Source organism: Cynocephalus volans, chromosome 7 (assembly GCF_027409185.1).
Source record: "Cynocephalus volans isolate mCynVol1 chromosome 7, mCynVol1.pri, whole genome shotgun sequence".
In the NCBI taxonomy this organism is placed as follows: domain Eukaryota; kingdom Metazoa; phylum Chordata; class Mammalia; order Dermoptera; family Cynocephalidae; genus Cynocephalus; species Cynocephalus volans.
Window position 1 is genome coordinate 117505890 of NC_084466.1, and position 24595 is coordinate 117530484.

At 39.9% G+C, this 24595-nt stretch overlaps 1 protein-coding gene across 1 annotated transcript in view; it reads left to right on the forward strand.

The window, feature by feature from the left end:
* Window positions 1–24595, forward strand: part of PAPSS2 (3'-phosphoadenosine 5'-phosphosulfate synthase 2) — an 85364-nt gene that overhangs the window by 32666 nt on the left and 28103 nt on the right. The window contains exons 2-7 of the mRNA XM_063102296.1: window positions 16402–16519; window positions 19892–20127; window positions 20827–20965; window positions 21598–21716; window positions 21850–21963; window positions 23491–23602. Coding sequence (XP_062958366.1) covers window positions 16402–16519; window positions 19892–20127; window positions 20827–20965; window positions 21598–21716; window positions 21850–21963; window positions 23491–23602 — 838 coding nt within the window. The remainder of the gene's footprint in view (window positions 1–16401; window positions 16520–19891; window positions 20128–20826; window positions 20966–21597; window positions 21717–21849; window positions 21964–23490; window positions 23603–24595) is intronic.

Sequence of the window (24595 nt, forward strand, 5' to 3'; positions counted from 1 at the left end):
TTAAGTATAAGGTGGTTACTGGCATCCAGGTCCTGCCGTCTTTGCTCAGAAACAAAAGACTCGTCAATCCCAAATGTTGGCATGAGGCAGGAAGTTTGTCATCAGACGTCTGAGGAGACAGACTAGACCTGTCCCCCTGCTTTAGGGTTTCAGAGGGGTTGAAAGAGGAGCTGAGGGAATGGAATGAGAGAAATGAAAAAGCAGGAAGGAAGAGGAGGTGCAAGGGGCCAGGTGCAGTCTCGCCAGGACTCCGTCTGGTTTCTGCTCCTGTCCTTGCTGTTATCTCATGGTCCTGCTGGAGGGGTGGCATCGGCGTAGCTTTATTGATGTCTTCCTTGGTTTCCCTTGGATAGTATGTGCACGTCTGCAGCTCCAGGCTGATGGGAAAACATCTTTACACTCATGTCAGTAATGTCATGTTGTCGCATTACCAAGGTTCAAAATATCAAATAACCATGGGAAAGAGCAGAAGGGTGCTGTAGGCAGAACTAGAACGCTGACATGTAAAAGGGAGTTGGAGGAAGAGGAGTGTGTGAAGGAGTCTAGGGAGGAGGGGTGAGAAGGCAGAATAGCACTGAGGGAGAGTGTGATCTTGGAAGCTGAGGAAAGAGGGAGTTTTCCAGAAAAGAGTAGTCAACCGGGTGAAATGGAAGAGAGACATTGTTTTAAGGATTATTGGCTGCTTGTGGCATCTGCTTCCAATGCCCTCGTTCGCCAAATCCAATCCTGGTTCTATATGAATCCCCAGTTTAAGGGTCAGCCATATGGAACTGACTGGGTGTCTGTTTTACATAGCTTAAATTCCTAGGAGAATCTAATTAGTCCAGCCTGCTTTGGCTCCACCTGGGTCAACCCAGAGCGATCAGCCATGATTGGGGAGGGTAGCTGGTAAGGTTGAGTCTGCAGCTATGGCTGGGCAGATCACTGAACAGAGTGTGCAGGGAAAAGAGATCCAGTGAGATCTGAAGCCCTTCTCAGTAATCATCGTCACAGCCTACGTTGAATAGGCACTGTTTTAAACACTTTACGGGTAGTAATTCATTTCATCTGTTTGAATTTAATGGTGAGCGCAGAAGCCATATTGCAATGGATTAGTGACCTCTACTACTAATAATGACAATGAGAGAGAAAGTATTAATTGGGCTCTTTCAAAAATGCTCTTTGCCAGAAAGTAGAACAGTGGTTTCCTGGGACTGGGGTGGAGGGGAGTGAAAGCAGGGAGAGGTCGGCCAATGGGTACAAAATCACAATTAGATGGAGAGAATAACTTCTGGTGTTCTATTGCATGGTAGGGTAACTATGGTTAACAGTTAAGTTTTGTATATTACATAACAGCTAGAGAAGAGGCATTTGAATGTTCCTGCCACAAAGAAATGATAAATGCATGAGGTGATGGCTACATTAAGTATCTTGACTCAATTACATAACATATTTGTGTATCAAAACATCAGATTGTACCCCAGAAATATGTACAATTACAACATGTCAATTAAAATGCATTTTTAAAAATGCTTTTAAAAATGCCCTTTGCTTTGCTCTTCCTTAAAGAGGCAGAAGCCTTTTCTGGGTCTGTTCTTAATGAGTGACAGGCTGTGCCTTCTGATCAAGTTTCTTTTTCCTGAGTTCTCTGAATTGAATTATCAAAATATTACAGATAAGATGAGGGCTTTGAACTGGGCAGGAAAGGCCACACGAAAGTCCCGTGATTGTGTTTACCTGACAGGATGGGTTTAGTGATGTTTCTTATCCTTAGGCATCTGCCTCCCTGTGCACGGTGTATGGGCAGTGTAGCAGATAAATTTTTAATTTAATTGTGCCTGTGCAGAGAGTGAGCAACCTTTGCATGTGCCAGCTTTTGGATGTAAACTTTTCAGAATGGTGATTTTAGGCCAAGTCAAGCTGAAGGACTTTTTTGTTTCTCCATTATATATATTTTAGTTGTCTATCTTTGGATTGTGTCTATTTGTGGAGGAAAAAACAGTGGGATATTCTACTGGAGGATGTGCTCAGAGAATATATGGCTCATTTGACATTCAAGCAGTGTACTAAATAAGTGTCCACTTCAATAGTTTACTTAGATTTAGGTGATAACTTTGATTTCAGCATTAAGTGAAATGGTTCACATCAGCTCAGTAAATTCTCAAAGAATATGGGGAACTCGCCAGAACTTTAATCACAAATCATACATAGTTCTTTGATGTAGATTTCAAAGAATATTTTACAAGTGCATTTGTGAGTGAGACTTCTGTTCTTTTTAACATTTGAAGTGTTTTGGCTGTGTTCTGTCACAGGTCACATCAGGTCTTACTCTAAAAAGACTTTAGTGTATAACCTAAAAGTGGCTATAACTGAAGTTAGGAACATGTAATTTTATTGTATACTAAAGTGTATGTACTGATGAGTACCAGAGTTTGTTTAAGGATATCTACATCAGCCAATCAACCAACAAAATATTTATTAAATTTCTATTATTCATCAACAATATTTACTTAATACCTAATAAAGTCCAAGTATTCCACATTTCCCACCTCTTTTTAATCCTTGCAACAATTAGCAAGAATTACAATCCCAGAAATTCATGAGATTTGGAGAGGTTAGGCTTAATTTGTCCAAGGTTCTAGTGGAGCCAGAATTTGAACTGACTGTAATCTGTCCTGCCTTAAAATCCATATCGTTCCCTCTTAGCTGGGCTCTGTCAGGAAATCAAAGCTGTAGAAGCTATGGCCATGCAGTGTTCATGATGAAGTCTAAGACATAAGGCTTAAGTCTATAAATCTATAATGTGTGGCATGAGTCTAAAGCATCCAGATAAGTGCCACCAGATCTAATAGCTACAGGAGTTTAAAGGAGAGGCATTAAGGAAGGCAGCTTGAGCCCATGGGGTTTGTGCTGCTTGGAGAACAGGAGATATGTGGATAGTTAAGGGCATGGATATTTCCACCATTCTTTCAGGTGAGAAGAGCTGATGAGAAAATGTGCAAAGCCAGAACGAGCAAGCGGTGTTGAGGAAACCATGAGTAGCCTTGTTGCCTAACAAAGAAATTCTGCAGCTGAGAGTAAAAAAGGTAAATAGAGCCTGCTAGGAGAGGGCCTTAAATTCCAAGCTAAGAATCAGGACTTTATTCTGTGGTTAATACAAGTTTGTAATGCCATTGGTAATACCATTATAAGCTTGGAATATAAAGGTAACATGATTTAAGGGTGTTTTAGGAAATTAACCAGATTGTCAATTGGAAGAGGAAATGATGGAGCTGGAGATCAGTAAAGGGACTCTGGACCCAGGGGAGCAATAACATAGGACGGAGGTATGTCCTCCAGACCCAGAAGGACCAGCGTTCTTGCAGGACTGTGCCAGGAATAAGGTGCAAAATATCAGGCCAGACCAAGGGGGATGTTTATTCACAGTAGTGGAGGGCAGTACAGCCAGAAGGAAGCTGCAGGGCAGGGTCAAGAAGAGAAGCAAAGGCCAGAGCTGGAGGAGCAGTTCATCGGGCAGGCCTAGGGAGTGATGTGTGGCTGTGTTTCAGAATGTTGGGCTGCTATAGCTAAATAACACAGACTGGTGGCTTACCAAGAGAAGTTTATTTCTCACAGTTCTGCCAGCTGGGAAGTCCATGATCAAGGCACTGGCAGATTCAGTGTCTAGTTAAGGCTGGCTTCTCACATGGTAGAAAAAGGGCCAGGCCGCTCTGTGGGGCCTCTTTATTAGGGCACTAATCCCACTCATGAGGGTGCCCCCCTCAGGATCCATCACCTCCCAAAGGCCCCACCTAATACCACCACATTGGGGGTTAGGCTTCAACATATGAATTGGGGGGGGGGGGCACAAATATTCAGACCATAGCAGCCTATAAATGAAAAATGAGCAGGGCAGTGGGGTGGGGGCAGGGAGGAGAGGACCTGGAACAAGTTCTATTGCAGAGCATGACACAGATCCAGGCAAGTGGTTCAAAAGGCTGAACACCGTCTGGTGACCTGCTTGCCACACACTGGCAATAGGCCGGAACACTGAAGTGGAAGTCATAGTTACTACAGCATGAAGGTTTGAGTCAGAGTGTTGACAGTGAACACTGGAAGAAAGATTTTATATGGTAGAGATCACGGAGAAAGACTCAACAGGACTTGTAGATCGATGATACATAATTAGAAAGGACCATTGGATCCTATAGCCCTTATAATCATTTTAACAGCAAGCCAAGTTCCAAATGTTCATTTGGAAACTAATTATTTGGGCTTTGGAAAAGTTTCGTCATTAAGTGTCTATTTCCATAAGGAAATATTTTTTTAAATATCACTGTAATGTGTCAGAGGTATTGCTACCCCCCGTATAACCACAAAACCTAAACTTCTGCCTTCACTATCTTTCCACCTGCTGATTTATCAGTGTGAGCTGCCTCCATACAAATGTGGCTTTGGATGATGGATTTCGGGTTCAGGTGTGAAGATCTGTGAGCATCTGTGGATGTGTAAACCCTTCACCTGAAGATTCTGGGAAGTAACTCTGCACACATATACACCCCTAACTTCCAGCTGAATGCTTCTCTATCTTGGGTGCATTTTAGGACAGGATGTAGTTTCAGGATTATTTCGTCCAAAAATATTAAATTTTTTACCCTACAAGAAACTCTTCTCTTTCGCTGTCCTGTTTCTTAAACAAAAAACATGGGCCTTTTGAGTTTCCCCCACAAAAGAGTTTCAGGTCTCCTTTTTATCCTTTATTTACTCGGATCCCTCTATATGGAAAATTAAGGGCTACATACGTTGTGATAGGAGGTTTGAGGAAACAGAGAGGACCGAATGGAGATTAATCTCATCTCCATTTTAGAGGGATAAACAGGACTCAGAAGAGGGCAGTGCTGGGTCTCATCAGTTTTCTCTCAAATCAAAAATCTCACGTGTAATAGTTTTACGTGTCCATAAAAACGATAGATATGTCCATACTTGTTAAATGTGTACCCAACAGTTATCAGTGTCCTGTGCATTAATTTTTCTTTCCCTTCTCCATTACTCTATGACGCACTTATGAAAGGATTTCTCATATACTCCAAGCAATTTTGACCCTTAAATTAGAAGTAAAATAATAAAGTCAGCTATTTTAAGAAATATGATCAGGAAAGATGAAGAATCGAGCAGTGCAGAAACTAAAGTGATAATGAAATGTTTAGGTTTTCGGTTCATTGCTAAATCTTAGTAAAATGCACTTTTTCAAAACTATAATTTTCAGAACAGTTTTAGATTAACAGAAAAATTGATAAAATGGTATTAAGAGTTCCCACATACCCTTAACACCTAATTTACTCTATTAGTAACTTTCACATGAGTGTGCTACATTTGTTACAATTCATGAACCAAAGATACATTCAAGTCCAGACTTTCTTTAGATTTCCTTAATTTTTACCTAATATCATTTTTCTTTTCAAGGATCCCATGGCACATTACATTTAGTTGCCATGTCTCCTTAGGCTCCTCCCTCTAGGCAGCCATAATTTCTCAGACTTTCCTCGTGTTTGGTGATCTTGACAGATTGGAGAAGTATTGATCAGGTGTTTTATAGAATGCTTCTCTATTGGAGTTTGTGGGGTGTTTTCCATGTAAGGTAGAATAGGAAATGAATGACCTAACACGATTAAGTCAAGTTTGAAGGTCAGGCCGGCTCGAGGCTCCTGCCCGGTGCGCTCCCGATTGGCATCTCCTAGCAACTGTCTCCACGTGGCGCGTGCCTCGCCCTGTCCCCGAGGCGGCGAGGGGGCGGCGCTTGCACCTGCCACCTGGGTAGGCTCGAGCCTGCGTTGCACCCACTCCGGGGAGATGACTTTGCAGCCGAGCCATAAGCGGACTTTTGACCCGGAGAGTACCAAGGAGCGGGGGCGCGTCCGTGTTTCGGGGGCGGGCAGCGGACGGGCTGTGTCGAAGGTCGGACCCATGGATTGTCAGCCGGAGCCTGGAGCCGCAGGAAGAGGTGCTTCCAGCGAGCTCACTCAGAAGCTGCAGCCCAAGGGAAATTAGGCAGATTCCGGAGAATCTGAGCAGCACCAAGACCCAAAGCACGGAGCAGATGGTTATGGTTCACAGCAGAAGATGCAGCCAAAGTTTTCCAGTGTCATAAACCTGTTCCTTCCTGCAGAGTATCTGGAAAAGCCAGAGCTGGGTAGTTCCCCAGGCAATGGAAACTCCCTAGTCCCTTCCCTTCCAGATGACGCCTTGTTCGTGACTGCTGCGCAGACCTCCAGTGTCACATAAGGACTGTAGAGGACCTCTGACACAATGCATAATCCCTTGAGGAGAGGGACTGCTTAATTTTTCTTGGCAAACATCTGATTGATGGTTGCAAACTGTCTGAATTTGTCAACAATTTGCATGTTTTTCAGATGATTTGGGGGAGGAAAAACTATAAAAAACCATGTGGCATTTCTTTCAAAAGATGCCTTAACTATGCTCTCTGCTTGCATCTTTTTTGGGGGGGGGTTATCTTTTTATTTATTTATTTTTACAGTATTTAAATTCTTGTCCATTTGACATCAGTCTGTGGCTTATTTCCTAGTTGGTGGCTTCAAAAAGTCAAATCAACTTAGTTGGGGGTATATTTTCCCCTTAAATTGTTTTCTCATTCACAGGATTAACCTATTCAACAAAACCTTCTGTGGTAGGAATTGATGAAAATAATAATTTGGGGTCTGAAAGAAATTTTACATCCATCCTAAAACTTCTTTCATACGATCATAATTTTAATTTATAAATTCCAGATGTGGACCATTTCTGTATTGTCCAATAACTGTTTTGACAAATAGTTTAATTTGCTCTTTTCAACAATTTGTCACCTCATTTGTCTATACTTGCACAACTGGTATTTTGTCCGTGGATACCTGATATGGTTATTCCCCTTAAAGTATAACCCCAGAGAGTTGGTTTTAGGGGGGTATTGTTGCCATGATGAGAAGTTAATACATCTTATTGTGAAAACTGCATTCATGGGATTGGATTTAGCATGCTCAGTTGGCTCTCTTTATCCATAATCTATCCTTAGATATTTTTCCTCAATGTTAATGCCATTTTAAAACAGATTATCAGTTTTTGAATTTAGTGACACTTCTTCAGTGAAAATTTTCCTGTCTGCTAATAACGACAGGATTGGAGCTGTACCTCTAGTGTCAGGTGGGTGGTGATTGCATGGAACTTGAGTGAGATGGACTTCTTGCTGTTCAGCTGTTTACAGACCTCCCTAATATTGGTTGGGCACCTTTCTTTGAGAGATTCCCATGGGTGACTATAGCTGACCCAGACTCTGCAAGTAAAAAAACAAATGCCTTACTAAGTAGAATGTATGGAAGAGGGAACAAAGTCTCCCCATTTGTGATATTTCCAAAAGCAGCTATATCTTCTCCACAGGCATTTTTCTCTGAATAAAGTAACTAAATGCCAAAAACAATAACCACTGTGATTAATGAGATAGACTGTAAAGGTTGTCTGTGTAGAGCTTACTGCATTTCATTATATATTTCATTTTTGTTTTTATTTTGGGGGGGGAGCTATATCCCTTTTTTTATTGACACAAATAATCATACATATTTGTGGGGGTACTGTGTAATATTTCAATACATGTATACAATGTGTAATGTTCAAATCAGGTTAGTTAACATATTTAGCACCTCTAACATTTATCATTTCTTTGAGTTGAGATCATAATATATTTTAGATATATTTTAGAGGGACTAGTGTTTTAAAGATTTATTCTCAAGATATCAGAGTTAATAGTTTTTTGGGTTTTTTTATTTGTTGGTTTGGTTTGGTTATTTATTGTTCTGTTGGTGTTGGTTGTAAGTTACCTCGGGACTCACTCGTGTCCACTCATCTGTGATCCCTTTGAGCATTAAGAATCAAACCATTTTGTGGTTTGGAGGTTCCTCAAACAGTTACAGATAGATCTACCATATGACCCAGCTATTCCACTGCTGGGAATATATCCAAAGGAATGGAAATCATCATGCTGAAGGCATACCTGTACTCCAGTGTTTATTGTGAATAGCAGCACTATTCACAATAGCCAAGAGTTGGAACCAGCCCAAATGTCCATCATCAGATGAGTGGATATGGAAAATGTGCTATATCTACACAATGGAATACTACTCTGCTATAAAAAAGAATGAAATACTACCATTTGCAGCAACATGGATGGACTTAGAAAAAATTATATTAAGTGAAATAAGTCAGGTGCAGAAAGAGAAATACCACATGTTCTCACTTATTCAAGGGAGCTAAAAATAAATAAATAAATACACAAACAAATGGGGGTGGGGAGAGCAGGAAAGAAGACACAACAATCACAATTCCTTGAACTTATTTAAGACAAGTGAACAGATATGATGCTGATGGAGGGAGAAGAGGGAGGGGGAAGGGAGAATTTGGTAAAGGGACATGAAAATCAACTACATTGTATATTAATTAAATAAAATTAAATAAATAAATAAATAAATAAATAAATAAATAAATAAATAAATAAAAGAGAATCTGAAAGGGGGGAAAATAAAAGAATCAAACTATTTTGGCCTTACCATTTTCTGATTGAGAAATTATTTATATTTTTAAAATATAGTTACTTCCAAATTCAATACTAAAAAATCAGAATATAAAAACAAGAAGAAAAATTATTGCCTGAAATTGTCTAACCCTCAAAATGATTATTATTACTATTAGCATTTTGTTCTTGATTTTCTAGACTGCTTTCTATATAGCCTTATACATATAAGTACACATATTTTTAAAACGAGATTAGTGTTAACTTGTTCTCCAACCTGTTTTCCCACTTGGGAATATATCATGATATATTTTCAGGTCAATAAATATAATTGTACATATCATATGAATGTGCCATAATCTAGTTAATTGCTGGATATTTTTATTGTTTCTAATTTCACTATTTTAGAAAATATTGTTGCGAATGTCTTTGGATAATGATTCCTTTTTTGAGAATCAGAGAGACTAGCAGAAAAAAATCATAGAGGAGCATTGAATGTTCTCAAAAAAAAACTTCATAATTTTATTTCCATAGGAGAATGAGTTTTAGAATAAACTAAACTTGAAAGGTTTTTTAAAAGAATGAGTTTTTTATCTTTGAAATTTTAAAACATAATACAAAACAACAACTATCAGAACCATAGGTGTCTACACTAAAAGCAGAAAACTTCTTTATTTTAAATACGTAAGAATTCTAGAAATAGATTCAAACTATTAAAAGACATTCAAAGTAAAAGGGAAATGCATCATAATATATTTGAGGTCACTGGATATAATGATGGAAAAAAATTAAGTTTATCTATATAAGTACAGAACACATTATAAAAATTTCAAATGTATCAAGAAAACTAATACAGTTTAATTGTATGTATCAAAATAGCTAGAAGTCTGAAGAGCATATTTGGCCCAGCTAGATTCAGGATCAAATGGGAGACATCAAAGACAACAGGAACATTTTTATATATTCTTAAATTACTCTTTAATATGATATAAATAGATATTATATATGATATATAATAAACTGCATATCTAAAGGAGAGCAAGTGAATAAAAAGTATCTATTATAATTAATAAAAATTTTACTATATAAAATATAGAAAAAAGAACCAAAATATATTTTTTAAAAGTGGATGAGGTCATTGCCCAGACTGTAGTTAATTAGTATCAAAAGAGACAAACATACAAATATCATAACTTATTACACAGAAAAATTCATATTCTTACAAATAACTAAATAAGTATAAATCAATCTAGGGGAAAAAAAACCCAGTAAAAATGCAAACACAACAAAGTAGTTGGAATATATAGAAATAGGTATATTGTGGTAGCCTGATCACTTGGTTTTGTCTTTTTGGAAAATTAACTGGCAATACATAATGAGATCTATAAAATGGTTCATAACTTTTGATAATCATTTCACTTTGGATTATATATCCCCCCAAAAAATCTGAAAGGAAAATATATATAATTGTGAAATGTTTGAAGCTACTCATGTTAAGAAAATGAAGTGAGAATGGTTTTTTGGTTTACATTTTAACGTAGCATCAAGAGCCTTCAAATACATTATCTCATTTAATCCTCAATGAGGAAGTTATAACTCAGACCACACAGCTGGGACCAGAAACTAGAAGTTCTGTCTATGCAGGACTAAGCCCTGGAATTAAACCTGTGGCCTGCATCTTCCAGGTGTGGGCCCTGAGCCACATCCCTAACATTTCCGAGCAATAGTTTTCAGATCAGTAAATGGATCACAATGCCCAACCTCTTTGGCTCCCAGGTTTTGAGCAATAAACAAGATAATGAATGTGACATTGGAGCTTCTTCTGTGAGTCTGATAGGACAATAACCAAGATTGCTGCTTTCTGAAAATGGATCTTTAAATGAATCTTCAAACAGCACACAGAAGAGCCGGGAGCTCTGGGATACTTTCAATCAGTAAGGGAGCAACAACGAAAGCATAGATCAGCAGCAGTGAGGGCCAAGTTCAAACGGGACAGAGTGAAGTTATAATCAGAAGTAAAGTGGATTTGTTTGCACTGAGTAGGAAGCACGAGGGCGTAGAGGGAATTCAAATGCACACGCTCATTTTTTATTGAAGATACTATGCACACCTCAAAAAAACCTTTGAGCATTGGGAAGCTCACCTGACACATGGCTTCCAGCTTCCGCATTCCTCCAGGATCCTCCCTCTTGACACTCCCCGCTGTCCCAAACGGCTGGGATTTGGCTCTGGGGATGCCCCGCCCTGCCGGGAAACCATCTGAAGTCTTTCTCCCAGGTGACTTTTTTTCTACTTATGCAAAGTCAAGACTGACGCTCCCTGCCACCACCCCGAGTTCCAGAAGCCGCTCTGGCACTCCCCTTTCTGCAGCACCAATGGGAGTGAGGGGTGGGCCTGGCAGAGACACACACAGCCACCCTGGGTTTTGTGACAAGGCCCGGATTCTAATGAGCCCACAAGGCTGACCTAGAGCAAAGGCCATCCTCCATCCTGGTAACAAAGTGTTCTTGACACTGAGGCAGCCGGGACGAGAGCAGAAAGTTTCAGGTAGAAAGAGGAGGTTTCAGTCTGGCGCACCTCAGCATGGGGTACTTGCTGGCTGGGCTTTAATAATCAGAGCAGCAACAACAGCGTGTGTGTGTGTGTGTGTGTGTGTGTGTGTGTGTGTGTGTGTGTGTGTGTGTGTGTGTGTGTGTGTGTGTGTGTGTTCATCAGATTCAACATCCTACCGTGGCTGGGCTTTAATAATCAGAGCAGCAACAACAGCGTGTGTGTGTGTGTGTGTGTGTGTGTGTGTGTGTGTGTGTGTGTGTGTGTTCATCAGATTCAACATCCTACCGTGTGTCTGGTATTTTCTTTGCTACTTTATATGGATGATTCTCTTATTTAAGCCTTTCAGCAACCCTCTGAGGAAAGTATTCTTAGCCCCATTTTACATAGGAAGAAATGGAAGTGCAGGGAGGTCACAGAGCACCGAGGCTGTCCCAGGTCATTGTGACACATGGCTTGAATTTGGCTCTGGGGATGCCCTCCCCTGCCAGGAGACCATCTGAAGTCTTTCTCACAGGTGACTTCTCTTCTGGTCACGCAGAGTCAAGGCTGAGGCTCTCTGCCACCACCCAGGTTACCCCACCCCATCCTGTGTGCCCCAGGTCACAGAGCACGTAGGCTGCAAAGCAGGTTTCAAATCCAGGTTTGCTTGACTCCAAAATCCATACTCAAGCTACTCCTCTGCGTGCTGGAGGGAGTTTTCCTGAGCCAGTGATCTGGAAGGAGGTAGGGATTTTTGCAAATTTTTTCTAAGGGACTTGAATAGAAGTATGCCACCAACCTTGTAGTTTCTGGGCCACTTCCTGCTAAGTGACAGTGTTAAACAAGGTGCCGAGGATTTCTGTGTTCCCTATATACACACTGCGAAGTAGGCATTTTTTTTCCCTTTAACATGTGTTTTGTTTTCTATAGAGAAAATCTTTTTTCAGACAGCCACTTTCTTTCCAAAGCTTAGAACACCATATTCTCTTTAGAAGAGCACAAAGCTTTCAGCAAGGAAAAGAAAAAGTTTGTGGCTACCCTGCCCCTTTTCAGTTCGAATATTTTTCAAAACATCTGCTTCTATTTTATTAGTTTGCCTTTTGCAAAACATTAAGGGTGATTTTGAAATACATAAGAAGCAAAATAGCTTGCTGAACCAAAAGAACCCAGTACCTAGCCATCTGAAAATATTTATTTATTCAAACAGTGCTGGAGTGGATAGAAAATTTACACACAAACCCATGATTAAGATGCAGCTAATAAAGCCCAAAAGTTCAGAGATTAAATATTAAATACTGTATTAGAGTAGTTCCTTCTGGTGAATTCTGAACTGTTTTTGAGAATAAGAACTTGTTGGAGAGGCAATTAACAAGGTTATAACAAAGTTCCCACAGAAGATTCATAGAACCTGGAGTTTATTCTGGATCCCTGCCTGTATGGAGAAGAAACAGCCAAAAGAGATTGAAAAAAGAAAAGTCTCTGTGGATACTTTAAGCTTTAGTGGGTGTTCATGTGCACAGGTGAGCAACAGCACCTTAGTCTAATACGTTGTGATTGGGATCAGAGTTCTTTACCGTAAATGCAGCAGCATTGAACAATATAATTCCACCATCTGAAATCTTGTTATATATTTTCTTGTTTGCTTACGTTTTTAACAGCTCTTTGTGTGTGTGTATGTGTGTGTGTGTGTGTGCAGTAAAATTTACATATAATAAAATACACATCTTAAGTGTACATTCATTGAGTCCCAGCAAATGTAAACATCTGTGTACCTCAAATTCTTATTAAGACATAAAATATTGCCATCACCCCAGAGGCAACTGCTGTTCTGATATGGTAGATTAGTTTTCCCTATTTTGGGACTTCATATTAGTGGAATCATACATATGTAGGTTTTCTGTAAGGCCTCCTTGACTCAGTGTAATGTTTTTCATTTATTATTATCCATGTTGCATGTATCACTAGTCTATTCCTTTTGATTACTGAATAGTATTCTCTTACATAAGTATTTGATAGAGTTTGGATGTATTGTCCCCACCAAAACTCATGTGGAAATCTGATCCCCAGCGTGGCAGTGTTGGAAACTGATTGAGTCGTGGGGGCGGATCCCTCACGAATGGATTAGTGCTCTCCCTGGGTGACCGCGGAGTAGTGAGTGAGTTCTCGCTCTGTTAGTTCCTGTGAGAGCTGGTTGTTTAAAAAGACCCTGGCACCTCTTGCTTCCTCTCGCCATGTGATCTGCTTGTACCCGCCCACTGCCTGCCACTTTCCACCATGAGTAGAAGCAGCCTGAGGCCCATGCCAGATGCAGCTGTCCCAGAATCGCAAGCCAAATAAACCTCTGTTCTTTATAAATTACCCAGTCTCAGGTATTTCTGTTATAGCAACACAAACAGACTGATACAGTATTCTACTGTTTTTCTGTGTTTTTCTGTTGGTCTGTTTGTTCTAGTATCTGTTTTCCTATTGATGGACACTAGGTTATTTCCAATCTTTGGCCAAATAAAATTGCTAAGGACATTCTTGCACAAGTCTTTTTGTGGACATGTTTTTCATTTCTTTTGAGTAGATGCCTATGAATGGAATTGCTAGAGAAGGTAAATGTTTAGTTTTATAAGAAATTGTTATTTTTGGGGGGGCATGATTGTACCACTTTACACCTCCACGATCAACATATGAGAGCACGTCCTTGCTTCCATTAAGTGTTATCAGACATCTCATTTTGGTTTTAATTTGCATTTCTCTGATGACTAAAGAACTTCGTGGTTCTTTACTGACCATGTGTATATCTTCCTTTGTGAAGTGACTGTTCAATCTTTTGCCCATTTTTAAAAATTGTGTTGTCTTTTTTTTTTTTTTTTTGAGTTGCAGATGTTCTTTATATATCTTAATATAGTATACAGAGAGATATATATATGAGACTGGTCCCCTCCCTCAACAAATGGGGCCCCAGTTACCTGAGCTTCTTCTTTTCTTAAAATCTTCTTCTTGTCTGTCTTCCTCCCCAAAATGATGCTGGGGACTCTGTTTTGTTTAATACTACATTCCTAGTACCTAGGATTGCCCCTGGCACATAGCAGGAGCTCAATAAACATTTACTGAAAGAATCAATGAATAAACAGATTAACTGACTTTTGGACCTGATTTTCAGACACAATGTTCTTGATTTTAATGGCATTAATTAACAAGGAAGTAGAGAAAAGGGAAATTAAAATGTTATCCTTGAGCTGTATGTAAAGTACATTTGGCACAATAGATGCTTAATACTTCCAAGGGATTGGTGCACCGAGGGGAAATACTTCTAGAATATCTCACGGAGTAGCCTGATATGTCCCCATTTATGAACCTCTATTGCAAGCCATCACTTCTGGCTAAACTGCCACATTCTGAGACTGTATCCTGACCACTCCCAAGTCTTGGCGCGCGCGCGCGCACGCACACGCACACGCACACGCACACACACACTCTCTGATAAGTGCTCGCTCCCTGCAGACTGGCCTCTGCCTCACTAGTGTGCTCTGCCTTCCTTCACTCCTGCCCTCTAGGTCTTGAAGCCATTTCCAGTCCTAATCCAGCTGGCTCCAGGCTCTCCTGTTGGCCTGTCTACAGTGAATAATAATCCTCAGCATCCACATTTGTAGAAAAGTTCGCCATGTATGGAGCACGTGCATTTCCATTACCTTATGTAAACCTCCAAACAGTCCTAGTTGCCATTTGATTTGCTACAGAGTATAAATGTGTCCGCAGGTGGCCCAGAGTCTTCTGAGATCCTCTTGGTCTTGCTCAGATAATGTTGGTGCTTTCTTAACTCTCATGGGTGTACCTCTGTGGTGTTTAAGAGGCTGATAGGTTTTTTTACAGTTCAGAAACCTGGATTAGTCTGTCATTAGAAATTCAATGACCACAGCACAGACATATTTGGGTAGTTTCCAATCTTTTTATTTAACCATCATTGTGGGTTTTTTCCTCTTGGATCATATGTTATCAAAAAAAAAAAAAAAAAAAGGCCCACCCAAAACTGTATTTCTTGGCTCATTTTACCCTTTTTATTCATTGGACATATATCATCCAGTTTAAAATGAGGATCAGACAGCCTGTTACCTCACTAGACAGATTTTATTACAGCCAAAATAAAGATATTTGATATTTGAATTAGCATCTAAGTCTAATAACTGGTACATTTCCATTTCTGCTGGGCTTTTTGAAAGATTAAAAAGTTCATACATTAACCCTTGGGAAAGTGGAAGCAAACTTTAATTCTTGTGAAGAAGTAGCCTGGTGCGCTCAGAGACTAAACTCTGTTACCTTGTCACTGAGGTCTGGCCTGAGTGACAGGGGTATTACTGACTTTAACCCTCTGTAGAGACTGGAGCTCAGCCAGCCCCACCCTAGTATTCCTTCAGCTGCTGGAGTATTTGGGTTGTTCTCGGTTCTAGCCCGTAGGACTTGGGGAGGATATGCATTTACCCTCCCAAAGGATATTGCCCTAACCATTTCCTAAGGTAATTTGAAAATGTCATGGAACCAGAACTATTACATAGTATCAAAAATTATCTAATTTTCTTTTCAATTTTCAATTTTTTAAGTTTGTATTGATTATACATATTCATGGGGCAAGTGCTGACCGTCAGGGTGACTTTCCTGGTCACCAGGACAGTGCATGCATGTTGGGGTTTCCTTTAACCTTTTCTATAAATTGTACCAAAACACCCTTAAGTTCTTTCATTTGTACCTTTCCTTCAAATAAAGAAATTTGGTATCCCTCTCGCCCCAAATTATCTAATTTAAATTATATTCTCAAAGGATCATGATGGGTATTCTAAAGGCAGTGTATGTTTCTCAATTAGTAGAATTAATAAATGTTATTCTGTTTGCCAATTATGGAAGAGGAGATACAGTTGGGGAAGACTATTAATGTAGTTTTAATGTATTAATACTTAAATACTTAAGTCTTAATGCATTAGTGTAATCTGTTTTTGCATTACAATTTTATTATTTAGCATATTGTGTTGTATGAACCAATGAAACATTATACAGTAATTTAAAAATAATTATTTTGTGAAAACAAAAGTTCTCGTGAATAACACTAAGTGAAAGGAGAGGAATAAATGAAATAAGTACATCTACTTACATATATTAAAAATATGTACATGTAGCTAATGGCTCAGGGTAATCTGCAGAAATGAAAAAACATGTATTAGGTGGGACAAGGGTGGGTCTTTTGCAAAATATCCTTCATATAAGTTGTTACATACATCAGCTTTGCAATAAAAATTTTAAATGGATTTATACTTGTCCAGTGAAGAATATGTATTTTATTAATTAAATGGTGTGCGTGGTCTTGTCTTGTTTTGTAGGAGATCCAGCAGAAGTCCACCAATGTAGTTTATCAGGCCCACCATGTGAGCAGGAATAAGAGAGGGCAGGTGGTTGGAACAAGGGGCGGGTTCCGAGGATGTACCGTGTGGCTAACAGGTATGCCATGTTGAGATATATATATATTTTTTTAATTGAAAATTGATGTGTGACACAGTTTTAAGGAAATTTGTGTAACATATTGCACACATTACATGTTTATTTGAACATGAGAAGGCTGAGAGCTAGAGCAGAAAGCCCACGTGTCAATCCTATTTCTATCATCATGAGAAATAGTTAAGGTCTGACTCTAGAAATAGAGACTGATCCAGTCATGGAAGTCTCTCGTTGTCAATTTTCTTCACTTTGGCAGGAAAGGATGGGACGGTTTCTTTGATGACATCCCCTCTCAGCTCTTAAGGCATTCAGTACTTCTCAAATTCATCCCTAAACACATTTACTGGTAGTTATGAATGGGGCTTTTCTGTTTTGACGTCAAGCATCTGACTATCCATAAGGTTTTGGATGTTTAGAGATACTCTTTATTGTTTTCCAATATTTTGACATTCTGGGGGACTATTTCACTTACTATAAACAAACAAATAAACATAATAATAATCTGTGCAAGAAGGAAAACCAGTGATTTCCATCTGGCTGAGGATTGCCCCTTCGATGTAGAAATAACTCACTTCCACTGAGGTTGCCAAATGAATCTCCCTTTTCTTGTGTTTTTATAACCACAGAATGTCAAAGCTAACAGTTAGTGACAGAACTGGAATTAGAACCTAAGACTCCCAACACCCAGTCCTGGACTATTACCTTAGATTCTGTTCCCTTATATTCTGAGGAAATTGTTTCCTGGGAATATGGGTCTGACAGAGACCGGTCTCAAAAAGAAAAACCAAGTTCACTTCATAGGCACAACTTTTCAAAATGGAGATGAGCCCAGATGCAAAAATATGTTTATCCAGATTATAAAATCAATTTCTGTGTTACCATCCCCTGGCAGATGCTGGTGTATTCTAACCTGAAGATGAGTCTAAAGAAAATGGCAGGCATGGACATGCCTTGCATCTCTTCTTCCTGTTTTGAGTCTTCTCCCTTTCCTGTCCAAATCAGCTTCATTTTTTCTTATCTTCTTAAGTTTTTCCTGCTGCCTTTTGTTTTCTGGTTTCATTCATACCTGGACTCTGCATCAAAACAATGTTCACCAGTGTAAGCACGAGCACAGACAGTGCACAAGGAGCCCACTATATCCAAAGATGTGCCATTCACCTGTCATTATTCCTGCAGTGTCTACTCCAGCTCCCTCTGAGAGACAGGATTTGTAGCAGTAGGTACAGCTGTATTCCAGAAGATTCCCTCTTGTTATATGTTGCCTTCAAGATTCCCTCTTGTTATATGTTGCCTACTGGTGAACACAACTTTTGTGTTGGGACATGCATACAAAGTCCATTTTCTCTAATGTGACACTTCCTTAAAAAGAAAAAGAGAGCTAGTAGAAGAGAAAAATATATAAAGGGTGTATATAAAGGGTGTACTTCCTCTGTCTCTTTTTACTCTTTAAAAAAATCATCCTTTTCTAATTTATTTTTTATGCTTACGTTACAGAGGTAGGTATTGACCAGGCAAACCAGAAGAAACCAAATACTTCAAATCCAGAGATTCGGATTTGATCCCCAGTTCTACCTACATTAGCTGTGTGATTTTGGACAAGCCAATTAACCTCTCTAAGCCTCAGTTTCCTTACTTGTGAAATGAGAATAAAGATAATACCTGCCTCATGGAGATGTAGGTAGAACCAAATGAAATAAAGAATTAATGCACTTAGCACAGTGCCTGGCCCATAGTAAAGTTCTCAGTAAATATAGTATTACCCCAATGGATTAAAACAAATATGCCAACAATCTAATACAGTCACCATGATTTATCTCTTAGTTTCCTGAGAGCTGAAGCAAAATGGAAAAAAAATTCTATTATTTTTCTCATTTTCTGCTGTGAGAGATCATACCAGAGATTCAGGAGTCTCATTTCCCCTGCCCCACGAGCCAACATAAATTCTAAGAGGAATTTATCAGCTAGGTCTTCGTTCAAATGAAATAGAATAACATAATTATAGACAACACCTTCAAGGATGGTTTAGCAAAGACGGTTGACACATTCTTCATATAGCTATTTCTTCTAATAATCTTCTGTCAGGCCAAGAGCATGATTTTAAAACATAACTAAAAATATAGAAACTATGTATTTCATTTTATCGATCACCATTTTTACCCCAAGGTTTTTTTCCTCTCTGTTTCTTGTCCCTGCCTTTCTTACTCTTTCCACCTTTTTCTCTTTCCTCCTGCAATCTTCTCTGTATTAACCTCTCGGTCTTCTCCCCCTCCCAGCTTTTCCTCTTTCCTGCCCAAGCCCTGTGTGACAGTGGCTTGGCACCGTGAAAGTCTTCAGGTTCAGAGATCTTTAGGACAACTACATTTTTAGAGTGTTAGTTTTTTGAGCTCTTAAGTGATTTTGGCAGGTTGCCTTCTTTCCCTTCCTCCTGTGTTCTCCCACATAGAGAAGTTATATCATCAGTTAGGTTTCAATTTTTTTAAAAAAGGAAACTATCAGAGGAAAAAAATTTGATCATCACATATTGGACACAAGTATTGATATTCAACTCTGTACCCCACAAATATGTATACTCAATATGTTTCAATTAAAAAAAATTAAAAATTTTTTCAAAGTAAAATAAATAAATAAATTTTCCATTCAATTTATTCGTTAAAAAAAAAGAAATTATAAAGTGTGTCCCCCATGATTGTGCTATGAAACCATGGTGGAAGGCGCATGTAACTCTACTATCATACAAAGACTCTGAAGAGTCTTTAGACCTAAAAGTGTATGGCAGCTCTAAATACATCTATGACCTAGCTCAGAGTGACTCTGTCTTTGTGTTTTGAGAGCCATTCTGGAAAACTCTTAAAGCCAAAAGGACAGCATGTGGGCTCTGTTGTCAGAGGGTTGTTCAGCGGCATCCACGACGGAGGTGGGCTTCCCAGTCTCCAGGGCTATTTGGGCCCCTCCACGCCAGCTCGTTATTGCCACATGAGGAGATATGAGACCACTGTCACCACATCTTTTGACTTTTCAAAAGAAGCCGAAATCTGGATTCTGCACAACTTTCTAATCTTTAAGACACGGTGCAGATAAAACAGAACACACTGAGGACCGTATGTGGCCCCCGGGTCTCTCTCTTTATGAACCCCGCTTGCTTAGAAAGACTATAATTCTAACAGGGGACAGATAGTTCTTTCAAAATTTGAAAGAAATGCCAGTGCTTGGCTTGTAGTAAACTATGCTTTCTCTAGATTTTAATGATTTTGATTGGAGGTCAATCAAATGATTGCAATGAGGGTTTAGTTACACTTTCAAGTGCCAGATCAGTTCACAATTTAGCATCTTAAGCAATCCAGGACAATGCCGGTCTGTCTTGCCTGTCCTGCACAGGTCTTTCCGGTGCTGGAAAAACAACGATCAGTTTTGCTCTGGAAGAGTACCTCGTCTCCCACGCCATCCCTTGTTACTCCCTGGATGGGGATAACGTCCGTCATGGCCTTAACAAAAACCTCGGATTCTCTCCTGGGGACAGAGAAGAAAATATCCGCCGGATTGCCGAGGTGGCTAAGCTGTTTGCCGACGCCGGTCTGGTTTGCATTACTAGCTTCATCTCTCCCTTCACAAAGGTAAAAAGATTTGGCACCACACACGGTTCCCACCCACAGAGTGGGCGCTTGCAAACGGCTAGGAAAAGGAGCCGGGAGGAGGGGAGGGTGCACAGGAATGTCTACTTTCAATTTCCCTACTGTTTCTTCCTCCCCTCGCATGCTCCCTCATTTCCTCCATTTCATATTGGTTATATAAGAGAGTTCCTTCATGTCCAGATGCCAGGGCACCTGCTGACATGAACTCTTTGGTCAGAGTTGAAAGGAAGAAAAAGTTAACCAAGAAAAACTCTACAGCTTTGTCACTTCAGTTGAATGTTTAGCTTGCTAAAGGAAAGACTGCACTGCCAATCGTCAGGTTATGTGTGTTTAATGTTGACATTATTAAGATGGAGTGTCACTCTTTTTATTCTAAAACAGGAAATTGCTGTGAGCTACAAATAATATGTTAGGTGCTCTGAATGCATCCTCTGAATTAAATGCTCCCATACTGCCAGCGCTGTCCTGCTAAAAGGGGCTGTTTTCTGTAGTTTTCTCTGAGAGTCCTTGAAAGAGCTGTGTGTAGTAGAGCGAAATTTCTGGACTTTCTCTCAAGGACTCTGCAAAGCACAAACCCCAGTGTTATCTCAGGGCTATCAAATACCACAGCCCACAGTGTGTTGTGGTTAAGAATTTCATTGTGAAACCTCTCCTGACATTCTTAAACATGTTGCTTTTCAGGATCGTGAAAATGCCCGCAAAGTCCACGAATCAGCAGGACTGCCGTTCTTTGAAATATTTGTAGATGCTCCTCTAAATATTTGTGAAAGCAGAGATGTAAAAGGCCTCTACAAACGGGCCCGAGCTGGGGAGATTAAAGGTATGAGAACCAGCTAATGGCACCTTTGCTAGTTACCAGTCCTTCTCATTCTGTCCTCAGAAATCTGTCTGAAGTTTCAAAGTCTGTTTTCCAGAATTGCATATAACATAAGTCAACTTTTTATCAAATTATAATATATTCGACGTGTCCATGGGCTTATTAAAATGTGGGGTTTTATTTTTCAAGAACTGTCACCTCAGTCGTAAGCAATAAAGTTCAGAGACATAAGATGGATATGTATGAGGGTATTTCGAAAAGTTTACGGAAAGATTCGAATTGTCTTTCAATTCCATATTTCCACAAACTTTTTGAAGTACCCTCATATATGTGAGTGTGTGGGGGAAGCTGAGTGTTTCAGAATTTTCCCTGCTTGTCTTCATTTTTGACTCTAATCCGTTGTAGGAGGCTTGGATTTAGCTGGCCAGATTTTGTTGATAATTGGGGACTTTCCATATTGAAAATGCAGCTGTATATTATCTTACTTATGACTAAGGGTCAAGGATGGTTGTTTGACCTTTTCTGTTTTAATCTGAATTCTCAGTTTAACACATGATTCCAACATGTGTTATGCCTATTGATTAAAAAGATTTTTCTGTTGGTACAGATGTGATTTTCACCTTTATGCCTTGCAGGATTTACAGGTATTGATTCCGACTATGAGAAGCCTGAAACTCCTGAGCTTGTGCTTAAAACTAATTTGTCCTCAGTGACTGACTGTGTCCAGCAGGTAGTGGAACTTCTGCAAGAGCAGGTGAGTGAACTGGTTGTCTTCTTTGTTTTTTGTTTAATTTAATAAAGTCATGGAAGATAATCTGTGCTTTTTTACTGAAACATTCTTTTTACAGTTTTTATTTCAAATTGTTACCAATTCTGTTTCATTTCAGAACATTGTACCCTATACCATAATCAAAGGCATCCATGAACTCTTTGTGCCAGAAAACAAACTCAACCAAGTCCGAGCTGAGGCTGAAACTCTCCCTTCATTATCAATTACCAAGGTAAGAGGGTGCAGACTGATCAAAGCAGAATTAGGCTTAATATGTCATTATAATCCATTTACAATTACTCAATAATAATGAAGGTATGGATAAGGGGCATGTAATGCCTATGAAGAAAAACACTTTATTTTCACCATTTTTAACCTCTTCTCCAAGCAAATCTCTTACCAAGAGTTGCTATATGGCAGCTGACCAATGCCACGTACAGAGGCAGACTGGCAAAGGAACTTCTGTGTTTGCATAGGAAGTTTTACCTAGCTGTCATTATACCTCTGGTAATGCAAAGTGCGGGCATCATGCCAATCATTACTTATTGGCAATGGCTAAGAAAACAGTTTGTTCCAAATGCAAGTACTTCTTGGGCAATCGAGAAGGAATTTGAGGAAAACAAAAGCAACCCTGATCTAAAGATACAGAGTGTCTCAATCTTTTCTACTCTGCAGATTGTACTCTTCCTTTGTTAGGGAGAGTTCAGTCTGAGAAGAAAGGGAGACAGCTTTGGTTGCATTGATTTTACTCCATGGAAGGTGGAAGATGCAATCCAAGCAGACTGCCCTGCACATAGCCTTTTTATGGGTCAGTGTTAGCTGGTCCATACAAAGTGATCAAGTCTTCACTGGTATCTTTTTATTATCCACTAAGACTGTGGATATTTTATCAAGGGCAAGGTAAATAGGGAACCTGCTTCAGCTCACAAAGACCCCATGCTCTAATAAGTCATGACCAATTTATAAACAGAACCCCCTGACTCTGTAAAATAAATCCTGAGTGCCCCAACACTCCAGGCAGATGAGTACACACATAATTGTAATTACTGATGTGATAGTTCCAATAACAGAATGGTCTGCAAAGTACAGAATTCCAAAGAATCTAGTGATTAATTCTTTTGGTTGCAGGAATGACAGGAAGCTTTTCAGAGCAGTGACCCATGGGATGGGTTTTAAAAGATGAATAAAAGTTTGCAAGTGGGGAGGAGGATGGGTAAAACACAGTCCTGAAAGCACATATGCGTTTAGACTACACGTTGTCTGGCATTGTTGACGAAGAGACCCCCATTTGGAGAGTGGAAGGAGGTGGAAGTTTCTACATCAACCCCAGGGGCTGGAGATTGAAGGGATTTCAGTGTCATGCTAATAATTTTGGACTCTCTCTTACAGTCAGTGGTTTGCCAATTCAGTCAAGGGACCAGATCTGGTGAAAAAGTATAGCCAAATTAGAATTTTGTAGAAAAAAGGAAGAATGAACAGTGAATTTTCAACTCAGTTGCACATTATGGTAATAGACACAGCCTGAAGTGTTCAAATAAGTCATCTCAATTTGAAATCTTTTTAGTACTCTTCCATAGGACAGTTCTGGACTTAAACTCGTCTGGCCCTTGGATCACTGGTCAGCATATATGGGAACACTTAAAACATAAAAGGGCCTGCCCTCATCTTCCTGTCAACTGAAAAGAAAGGACTGTCCTGGGGCCAGATGTCTGTAAAACAGGACTTGTGGAAATGTTCACCTGCCTTTTGTGTCTTGCAGCTGGATCTCCAGTGGGTCCAGGTTCTGAGTGAAGGCTGGGCCACCCCCCTCAGAGGTTTCATGCGGGAGACGGAGTACCTGCAGGTCATACACTTCGGCACCTTGCTAGATGGTATGTTTTTGTTGTTGTTTCTTACTCTTTATTATTAAAGAAAAAAAAAAAATTCCCAGAAGTTTGCATGGACACAAGAAATGTTGATCATTGCTTTGTAAATCTTTTTGCAAGAATACTTAGATTATTTATGCTATGCCCAATTCTATTCCATGTAAGTTTCCATTTTCAGGATTTTTTGGTTGTTCTCAAAGGTTTATTGATTATTTAAAGCCAAGTAACTGAAAAATGAAGGTTTTACTTATACTCGAAGCCAGGAGAAGGTGACGTACACTTCACCTTTGCCTGCTCTTTGCTGGTCCTGGTACTCAGAAGGCAGCAGTCAACAGCACCATTGCCAGCTGCGAGGGACCCTCCTGGGCAGCTGCCGTGAGCTCAGCCCACATTGCTGCCTCATGTGGCACCTCCCACTCTCCACGTTGCTCCTGTCAAGCGTCATTGCAGCCGCTGCTTCCGCTGGTGGATGCCAAGGTGTTGATGTTCATGCCCATACATGAAATATGTTAGGATGGCTTCATCCATTAAACAGGAACGTTAAGGCAGCACTCTGGGCACAGGCTGAATGGCTTTTAGAAAACTGATCTGGTCAAGGTCGGAAGAATGGGTTGAGAAAATTTCTCGACCCTTCTATGGTCTTTTCCTTCCTAGAACTGCCTGAGCTTATCAAATATAACTTTCCTGTATCAAGACCTTGAGGAATGGCTGCTAAGTGGGGAAGAGGTGATGGTAGAGTCACACTGAATTTGAAGTACTGAGCAGGGCTCCAGACCTTTTAGGAAGAAAAATCAAATAAGATGGTTTTTCCTGGGAAAGATGTTCGTGTGCCGGGTTTGTGCCTCCATCTGGGGAGTGGCACGTAAAGCCAGAATCAGAACTCAGAGGTGACTGGAATGTGCCCTTTTCCCTTCATCCTCTGCTGTGACTGATAAGGCTCTGTGACCTGAGCCCTTCATTTCTCAGATTATAGCATTCCAGAAAGACACTTGTTTACTT